Source organism: Garra rufa, chromosome 22 (genome assembly GCF_049309525.1).
Source record: "Garra rufa chromosome 22, GarRuf1.0, whole genome shotgun sequence".
NCBI classification, from domain to species: domain Eukaryota; kingdom Metazoa; phylum Chordata; class Actinopteri; order Cypriniformes; family Cyprinidae; genus Garra; species Garra rufa.
In genome coordinates, this window is record NC_133382.1 from 39,604,048 (window position 1) to 39,613,692 (window position 9,645).

Here is a 9,645-nt window from a genome sequence, read left to right on the forward strand (position 1 = left end):
TACACACCTGACCTCTGACCTCTGACTGCCAGAGTCATGCTTTTTGCAATAGATATTAGATATAAAAAAGGAACTTTTCTTATGTACAGATATCTGTATCTGCTTTGCAGCTGTATATTTTTATGCATTAGAATCATCAACGTCTTTTATTTGGTGATTTACACTAGATTTTGTTTGTAGGAATCTCTTAATCTGTTTTATGTTGAATGTGAGTAACTTTGATTCAGATTATCAATGTGAAATGATGGCTTGAATCTTTTTTTGTGCTGTAGTAACTGAAGGACTTTTTTTGCGTTATATTTATGTAAGATGAAATATAACATTTAAAAAAAAGAAATTGTGTATATTCTCGTCAATTATTGTTGATGGGCAGCATTTTAAATGAACTTTTTAATTACATTTATAATTAGCTTAATTTATTATAGTGTAATTATATTAAAGTATATTCTCAGTGTTGATGGGCAGAAATTTACATTTTTATTTACATTTATAATTTTTTAATTTTATTGAAGTAATATGATTATTTTCAAGTGCATATTCTTGATGTTGATGAGCAAAAAACGTTTAAAAAATACATTTCATAAAACAAATATTTTTAATGTATTTGATTTAATATAATTATTTTAATTTTATTTAAATATTATTTTCAACTGTAATTATATAATGGTAAAATGATTATTTTCAAGTGTATATTCTCAATGTTGTTAATCAAAAGATATATTTTTAATTTTTATAATATATTTGATTTAATACAATCATTTTAATTTTATTTAAATAATATTATTTTCAAGTGTAATTATATTCAAGTGTATATTCTCAGTGTTGATGGGCAGAAATTTACTTTAATTTTTACTTTAATTACATTTATAAATACTTTAATTTTATTGAAATAATATTATTTTCAAGTGCATATTCTCTTTAATGTTGAGCAAAAATTTGAACAATTCTTAAAATATATTTACAAAAATATATTTTATTTAAGTGTATATTTTCATTACCTTAACATGTTATTTTAAATTATATTTATTTTAATTTATATTTATTTTCGAGTTTTTAATAACTTCAAAATTGGCATTTTAAATTACGTTTTTATTTAAATTCAAATATGTTAATTAAGTGTTTTAATGACTGAAATAGCGCGCAACAGCGGTGTAGATGAGCGCAGGTGAGTGGGCCGCACTCACTCAGGTGTGTTTTTTTCTCAGGCAGGTGTGAGTCGCGTGGCTTCACTTGTGCATCTGTATTTACCTGTCATTCAGTTTCTCTGGTTTGCTTGTTTTTATGGTGAAATAATCCGGCTGTTATTTGACACAGAGGCGCGAACGCGTGAGCTCGTTCATGAGACTCGCCCACTGTGACGCGCGCCACTATAAAGTGCGTGGAGTTGAAGCGCGCTCATTGTCAATACGAGACAGACTCGCAGCGGAACTTTAACGATGCTGGTTGTGATCCGGCTGATCTTCATCCTCCGGAGCATCATCTTCATCAGCGGGGAGAAAGTCTTCCACAGCAGAGATCATTCAGATGTGATGAACGACATCCATCAGGCCGAACTCATCACCGACACCGACACCGCACAGGTATCTATCTACAGTGTAAAAGAAAAAAGTGACATGTACAAGCATTTTGTTAACTCGATGCAGTGCAAAATTCTAAATGCATGCAAAACCTGTAAAAAATCAATCTGGACAATTTTTTTGCTCACTTGTTCATTATGCCGTCTGTGTTTGCTGAATTTTTAAAGTCAAACGTTTACATACACCTTTCAAAATCTGCAAAATTATTTAAATTATTATTTTACCAAAATAAGAGGGATCATACAAAATGCATGTTATTGTTTATTTAGTACTGACCTGAATACGATTTCATATAAAAGACATTTACATATAGTCCACAAGAGAAAATGATAGTTGAATTTATAAAAACGACCCTGTTCAAAAATTTTGATAATTTTGTAATGCTAGAAAAATTTAAAAAGTGAGGAAAAAAAGAAAAGAAAATTCTTTGGTTTTCCAGCATTTTTGTGTATTTGATCCCTTTCCAGCAATGACTGTATGATTTTGAGATCCATCTTTTCACACTGAGGACAACTGAGGGACTCATACACAACTATTACTGAAGGTTCAAACACTCACTGATGCTCCAGAAGGAAAAACCATGCATTAAGAGCCGGGGGTGAAAACCTTCTGAATTTGAAGATCAGGGTAAATGTAACTTATTTTGTCTTTGGGAAACATGTAAGTGTCTTCTGTAGTTTCTGAAGGGCAGTACTAAATTAAAGAAAAAGATATTTAAGCAAAATCAGAAAAATGTACACATCTTCATTATGTTCAAAAGTTTTCACCCCCGGCTCTTAATGCATGGTTTTTCCTTCTGGAGCATCAGTGAGTGTTTGAACCTTCAGTAATAGTTGCATATGAGTCCCTCAGTTGTCCTCAGTGTGAAAAGATGGATCTCAAAATCATACAGTCATTGTTGGAAAGGGGTCAAATACACAAAAATGCTGGAAAACCAAAGAATATGTGGGACCTGAAGGATTTTTCTGAAGAACAGCAGGCAGTTTAACTGTTCAGGACAAACAAGGGACTCATGAACAACTTGACTTCAACTGTATTTATTATTTATTTAGGTTATTTATAGAAACAAACATATTGATCTCTGGTTGTTTCTGCATTTATCCAGCGGTTTCTGTCTAAGTACGGCTTCATAAAGGCCGAAAACAGTGATGAGTCTCAGATCCCAGAACAAGCCGTGAGTGAGTCGGACGTCAGTCTCTCTCTGGATCTTCAGGAAGGAGGAACCGTGTCCAGATCTAAGGATCCTGATCTCCAGTTTGTCTCGGCCTTGAAGGAGTTCCAGCGGGTGTCTGGTTTGCCCGTCACAGGTGTGTTTGATGACGCCACCAAAGCAGCCATGAATAAACCCAGATGTGGCGTCCCGGACCAGGATGAGGAACTAGAGTCTACTGAACAAGAGCTGAACGACACGGCAGATTCCAACAACACTATAGCACACAATCACACTGATGCTGCTGCCAACGCCACTGATGCAGCCAATAATACTGAGCCTCACCTGCCGAAACAGCGCCACCTAGCAGCGCTTGTGAGGAACAGGAGGAAGAGAGACGCAAACGAGTGGACGGGACACATGGCCTTCTCCAAGAGCCTCCTAAAGTGGCGTCTGATCGGAGAAGGTTACAGCAGTCAGTTGTCCATCGACGAGCAGAAGTACATCTTCAGACTGGCCTTCCGCATGTGGAGCGAAGTCTCTCCGCTGCAGTTCGTGGAGGATGTTAAATCGCCTCTGGAGGACATCGACATCAGGCTGGGCTTCGGGACAGGTCAGTTTGGAAGAACTAGAAGTTCTGCAGCATTAAAATAAGTTCAACTTTTTAAGGGGAGACACTGCAGGCAAAAACACTGTTTTTTCATGCACATGTCAAGTTTGAGATCACAGGCTTTTTGGTGTTTCTTAAAGGGTTTTTTCAGACTAGTGGAAAGAAAGCACCCAAAAGACACTGTTGAGCATTTCTTTTATAGCACTTTATCTATTTGTGTCAATAGATTTCAATTACAATCCATATTTTTAAAGGCTGTTTTCACAAAATTAGTTTTTTCTCCTACACTGAGCCATACACTGCAAAAAAAAAAAAAAAAGTTCTTACTTAGATTTTTTAACTTGTTTCCAGCCAAAATATCTAAAAAATCTTAAATCAAGAAGGATTTTCTTGTTTTCAGAAAAAAACAAGTAAAAATTATGCAAGTTTTTGCTTAGAACAAGCAAAATAATCTGCCAATGGGGTAAGAAAAATAATCTTATTTCAGACAGAAAACGAGATTATTTTTCTTACCCCATTGACAGATTATATTGCTTGTTCTAAGCAAAAACTTGCATAATTTTTACTTGTTTTTTTCTGAAAACAAGACAATAATTTTTACTTTCTAGAAAATCGTCCTTGATTTAAGAATTTTTAGATATTTTGGCTGGAAACAAGACAAAAAATCTAAGTAAGAAAAGCCTTTTGTGCAGTGTAAATCTCCACTTCAGTAGCACTTACACACACCAAACTTTACATTTGTATTCTTGTCTATATTCTGAAGGTTTTTGCTGGGGGATTTCTTCATATAGAATTAGCTTGATTTTATACAACATTTTATTCCCCCCAAAATTGTTTTCTGTCTGTTCTGTTCAAGATTTTTTCTGAATTATGAAGTTACTCAAATCCCCTCTGTAAAAACATTTAACTCTAATGTGTCAAAAAAATTAAACAAGAATTTTGATACTAACTTTATCCAGTGTTTAAATCTTTGTACTAGAAATGTATGCAAATGAGCACATATTTAATTAAATGTCTCATTTGCATATTTAAACCTAACATTTTAGAAAACTTGTAATACAAAAAATATTTGCAATTATCAATGTTATCAATCATCTTTTAGTTATTTTTTTTTTACCCTATTTACCTGCAGTGTCTCGTGTTAAAACCATATCTTGAGACCTTGCATTTTCCCCTAACTTCATCCCAAACACTCTGCTGCCCCCTGCAGGTCGTCATCTGGGCTGCTCTCAGCGGTTTGACGGCGCGGGACGAGAGTTTGCTCATGCCTGGTTCCTCGGAGACATTCATTTTGATGATGATGAACATTTCACTGTCCCAAACATGGGCAGCGGGATCAGTCTTCTCAAGGTAACGTGAGTGGAATCTGAATCTCTGATCTGAAACACTGATCTAAATCACTGATTTGAATCTTTGACCTTAATCTCTGATCTGAATTTCTGATTTAAAACATTGATCTGAATCTGATCTAAAATGCTGATCTGAATTACTGATGTGAATCTGATCTGAATTTCTGATCTAAATCACTGATCTGAATCTTTAATCTGAATCAAATCTGAAATTCTGATCTAAATCACTGATCTGAATCTCTGATCTGAATCTGATCTGAAACACTGATCTAAATCACTGATCTGAATCTTTAATCTGAATCTGATCTGAAACTCTGATCTAAATCACTGATCTGAATCTTTGATCTGAATCTAATCTGAAACTCTGATCTAAATCACTGATCTGAATCTTTAATCTGAATCTGATCTGAAACACTGATCTAAATCACTGATCTGAATCTTTGATCTGAATCTAATCTGAAACTCTGATCTAAATCACTGATCTGAATCTCTGATCTGAATCTGATCTGAAACACTGATCTAAATCACTGATCTGAATCTCTGATCTGAATCTAATCTGAAACTCTGATCTAAATCACTGATCTGAATCTCTGATCTGAATCTGATCTGAAACACTGATCTAAATCACTGATCTGAATCTCTGATCTGAATCTTTGATCTGAATCTAATCTGAAACTCTGATCTAAATCACTGATCTGAATCTTTAATCTGAATCTGATCTAAATCACTGATCTGAATCTTTGATCTGAATCTAATCTGAAACTCTGATCTAAATCACTGATCTGAATCTCTGATCTGAATCTGATCTGAAACACTGATCTAAATCACTGATCTGAATCTCTGATCTGAATCTGATCTGAAACTCTGATCTAAATCACTGATCTGAATCTCTGATCTGAATCTGATCTGAAACACTGATCTAAATCACTGATCTGAATCTTTAATCTGAATCTGATCTGAAACTCTGATCTAAATCACTGATCTGAATGTTTGAACTGAATCTCTGATCTGAATCTGATCTGAAACACTGATCTAAATCACTGATCTGAATCTTTAATCTGAATCTGATCTGAAACTCTGATCTAAATCACTGATCTGAATCTTTGATCTGAATCTGTGATCTGAATCTTTGACCTTAATCTCTGATCTGAATTTCTGATATGAATCACTGATTTGTGCTGGATCATTGATCTGAATCTCTGATCTGAATTTCTGATTTAAATCATTGATCTTAATCTGATCTAAAATGCTGATCTGAATGTCTGATGTGAATCTGATCTGAATTTCTGATCTAAATCACTGATCTGAATCTCTGATCTGAATCTCTAATCTGAATCTAATCTGAAACTCTGATCTAAATCACTGATCTGAATCTTTGATCTGAATCTCTGATCTGAATCTCTGATCTGAAACACTGATCTAAATCACTGATTTGAATCTTTGACCTTAATCTCTGATCTGAATTTCTGATCTGAATCACCGATTTGTGCTGGATCGTTGATCTGAATCACTAAACTGAATTTCTGATTTAAAACATTGATCTGAATCTGATCTAAAATGCTGATCTGAATTACTGATCTGAATCTGATCTGAATTTCTGATCTAAATCACTGATCTGAATTTCTGATCTAAATCACTGATCTGAATCTTTAATCTGAATCTCTAATCTGAATCTAATCTGAAACTCTGATCTAAATCACTGATCTGAATCTAATCTGAAACTCTGATCTAAATCACTGATCTGAATCTTTAATCTGAATCTGATCTGAAACTCTGATCTAAATCACTGATCTGAATCTTTAATCTGAATCTGATCTGAAACTCTGATCTAAATCACTGATCTGAATGTTTGATCTGAATCTCTGATCTGAATCTCTAATCTGAATCTAATCTGAAACTCTGATCTAAATCACTGATCTGAATCTTTGATCTGAATCTCTGATTTGAATCTGATCTGAAACACTAATCTGAAACACTAATCTGAATTTCTGATCTGAATCTCTAATCTGAATCTCTAATGTGAATCTCTGATTTGAATCTGATTCACTGATCTGAATCTTTGACCTTAATCTCTGATCCTAAATCACTGATCTAAAATGCTGATCTGAGTCTAATCTGAAACTCTGATCTAAATCACTGATCTGAATTTTTGATCTGAATCTCTAATCTGAATCTCTAATGTGAATCTTTGACCTTAATCTCTGATATGAATCACTGATCTGTGCTGGATTGTTGATCTGAATTTCTGATTTAAATCACTGATCGGAATTTCTGATATAAATCATTGGTCTGTGCTTAATCACTGATCTGAATCTGATTTGAAACACCAATCTGAATGTCTGTTCTGAATTACGGATGTGAATCTGATCTGAATTTCTGAAATGAACCACAGATCTGTGCTGGATTGCTGATCTGAATCTCTGATCTAAATCTCTGACCTGAATCTGAAGTGAATCTCTGACTGTGGTGTGTTGTGTGTTTAATTCAGGTAGCGGTTCATGAGATCGGTCATGTTTTAGGTCTTCCTCACATCTACCGGCCCGGATCCATCATGCAGCCCAGTTACCTTCCTCAGGACGCCGGCTTTGAGATCGACTGGATGGACAGAAAATCCATTCAGAGCCTGTACGGTGAGCACTAGAGATTATAATTAGAAAATGATCATCTCCAGAGATTATAATAAGAAAATGATAACTATTTTTCAGATTTCTACACATTATGAGACAGTTTTCATAAAAAAACACATTTTGAACCCAATTTTTCATTACAGGCTTTGTTTTCTTACAGCATAAATAGAAATATAATGAGTTTGGTGTGTGTTTTTTCTGTCAGGTGTGTGTAAGGGTCGCTTCAGCACTGTGTTTGACTGGATCAGGAAGGAGCAGACGCCGTACGGCGAGGTGGTGGTGCGTTTCAACACCTACTTCATGCGGGACGGCTGGTACTGGCTCTATGAGAACCGTAATAACCGGACGCGCTACGGGGATCCGGTGGCGGTGCAGCTGGGCTGGCACGGGCTTCCCTCCAGCGGTGTGGATGCTTACGTTCACGTGTGGAACCGCAAAACTGACGCTGTCTACTTCTTCAAAGGTATTTATTTACTTACTGTGAGTTCATTCATATGCTTTTGCAACAGTACAAAAACTCAATCTTAGAAAAAGTCTTTACACATAGATGTTACACCTCAAGCTCACTTGGATCTCAAAAAGAAACTGTGTGAACAGCAAATAGTATACTTTTGTAACTTTACATTTGTATTTTGTGTTTTCCAGTTTATGTATTTTAGATAAGTATTTTGCATTGTACTTTTGTGTTTTATATTATTTTGCAGATTGCATATTTTACATTTATATTTTGCATTATCCATTTTGTATTTTTGCTGTTTTTTATTTGCATATTTTGCATTTAAATTTTGTACATATTTCAAATTTGTGTTTTGTATTTTGCTTTACATATTTTATATTTGTATTTTGCTTTTTTCTTCTCTCTTTTTTTTGTACATATTTTACATTTGTATTTTGGATTATTTTGCACTGTGCACTGTGTTATTGCAACTTGTTATCTCACAATTTTGACTTTTTTCTCAGAACTGTGAGATATAAACTCACAATTCTGAGAAATGAAGTCAGAATTATGTGATATTAACTCACAATTCTGTGAACATAGTCTCTTTTTCTCCTTAGAACTGAACTTTATAACTCACAATTGCGAGTTTATATCTCACAGTTAAAAAAAGTCAGAATTGTGAGATAATGTCGTAATTACCTTTTTATTTTTTTATTCAGTGGCGGAAATAGGCTTCCATACATTTATGTTTTGCATTTTGATTTTTTTGCATGGTCCTTGTTACCTTAATGGCATGCATGTTTTTTTAGCATGCTGGGAGTTTTTGCATATTACACTATGCTTCTACAGTAATTATGTGCTAGAAACTGTGCAGATGTTTGCATGGATTTATTGATGTTGTGTTGTGATGTTTCAGGTGTGCAGTACTGGCGTTATGACAGTGAGAATGATCAGGTGTTCGCTGAAGATTCAGAAGGCCACTCATATCCTCGTCTGATCTCTGAAGGCTTTCCCGGCGTGTCTGGACCAGTGGACACTGCATACTACGATCGGAGAGATGCTCACATCTACTTCTTCAAGGGCTCACAGGTAACAGCTGCTAATATTCTGTCAAAATAACATGTCAAAGCAGATAGTTCCAGTGTCCAGTGGTGGTCTAGTAGGACGATAGTAATTGCACAATATTAATTTGCAGGTGTTCAGGTTTGATGTACGCATGAACCGCTTGGCTCCTTCTTCCCCACAAAAACTAACAGAGGTGTTTCCCGCCGTTGTCTCCGGTAACCATCCCGTCGGTAATCTGGACGCGGCATATTTCTCATACACACACAACACGGTGTTTCTGCTGAAGGGCTCGTCGTTCTGGAGAATGGTGAGCAGCAGAGATCGCAGACGGAGCGTCTCTCTGCCGCCGAACGGCCTGATGCCCCGCAGAGATGTGGAGCAGCAGTGGTTCGACATCTGTGACGTCCACAGCAGCTCTCTGAGAACCGCACGCAGATGATGAACCATGCAAACCTCAGCAACAAACTGGCTGTCTTAAAAAATATTTTTTTAAGATATTTTTAACTCAAATACAAGTCCATAATCCATAAATAAGCACATTTTAATTTTTGCACTTTTAATTCTGACGGCACCCATTCACTGCAATGGATTTATTGGTGAGACAGTGATGGAATGACACATTTCGCCAAATGTGATGAAGAAACAAACTCATCTACATCTTGGAAGACCTGAGGATGGACACATTTGAATTTTTGCACTCTAATTCTGACGGCACCCATTCACTGCAAAGGATCTATTCGTGAGACAGTGATAGAATCACACATTTCACCAAATCTGATGAAGAAACAAACTCATCTACATCTTGGCTGGCCTGAGGATGAGCACATT

General features: G+C 35.6%; 2 protein-coding genes across 3 annotated transcripts in view; both read left to right on the forward strand.

The window, feature by feature from the left end:
* uros (uroporphyrinogen III synthase) overlaps positions 1-276 on the forward strand; it is an 8,476-nt gene extending 8,200 nt beyond the window's left edge. For both annotated transcript variants that reach the window (XM_073828550.1, XM_073828549.1), the window contains exon 10: positions 1-276. This exon is cut by the window's left edge and continues 115 nt beyond it. In XM_073828550.1, the coding sequence (XP_073684651.1) occupies positions 1-11 (11 nt within the window). In that variant the 3' untranslated portion in view covers positions 12-276.
* Positions 277-1,436: 1,160 nt separating this feature from the next.
* mmp21 (matrix metallopeptidase 21) lies at positions 1,437-9,256 on the forward strand. The gene is made up of 7 exons (XM_073828548.1): positions 1,437-1,580; positions 2,683-3,340; positions 4,548-4,687; positions 7,175-7,316; positions 7,519-7,776; positions 8,669-8,841; positions 8,948-9,256. Exons 1-7 carry the CDS (start codon positions 1,437-1,439, stop codon positions 9,254-9,256), a joined length of 1,824 nt encoding a protein of 607 aa, XP_073684649.1.
* The last annotated feature ends 389 nt before the right edge of the window (positions 9,257-9,645 follow it).

Coding starts and splice junctions, on each gene's coding strand:
- mmp21 (XM_073828548.1), top strand. CDS start 1,437: ATGCTGGTTGTGATCCGGCTGATCTTCATCCTCCGGAGCATCATCTTC. Junction 4,688..7,174: donor GCGGGATCAGTCTTCTCAAG/GTAACGTGAGTG, acceptor TGTTTAATTCAG/GTAGCGGTTCATGAGATCGG. Junction 7,317..7,518: donor ATCCATTCAGAGCCTGTACG/GTGAGCACTAGA, acceptor TTTTTCTGTCAG/GTGTGTGTAAGGGTCGCTTC.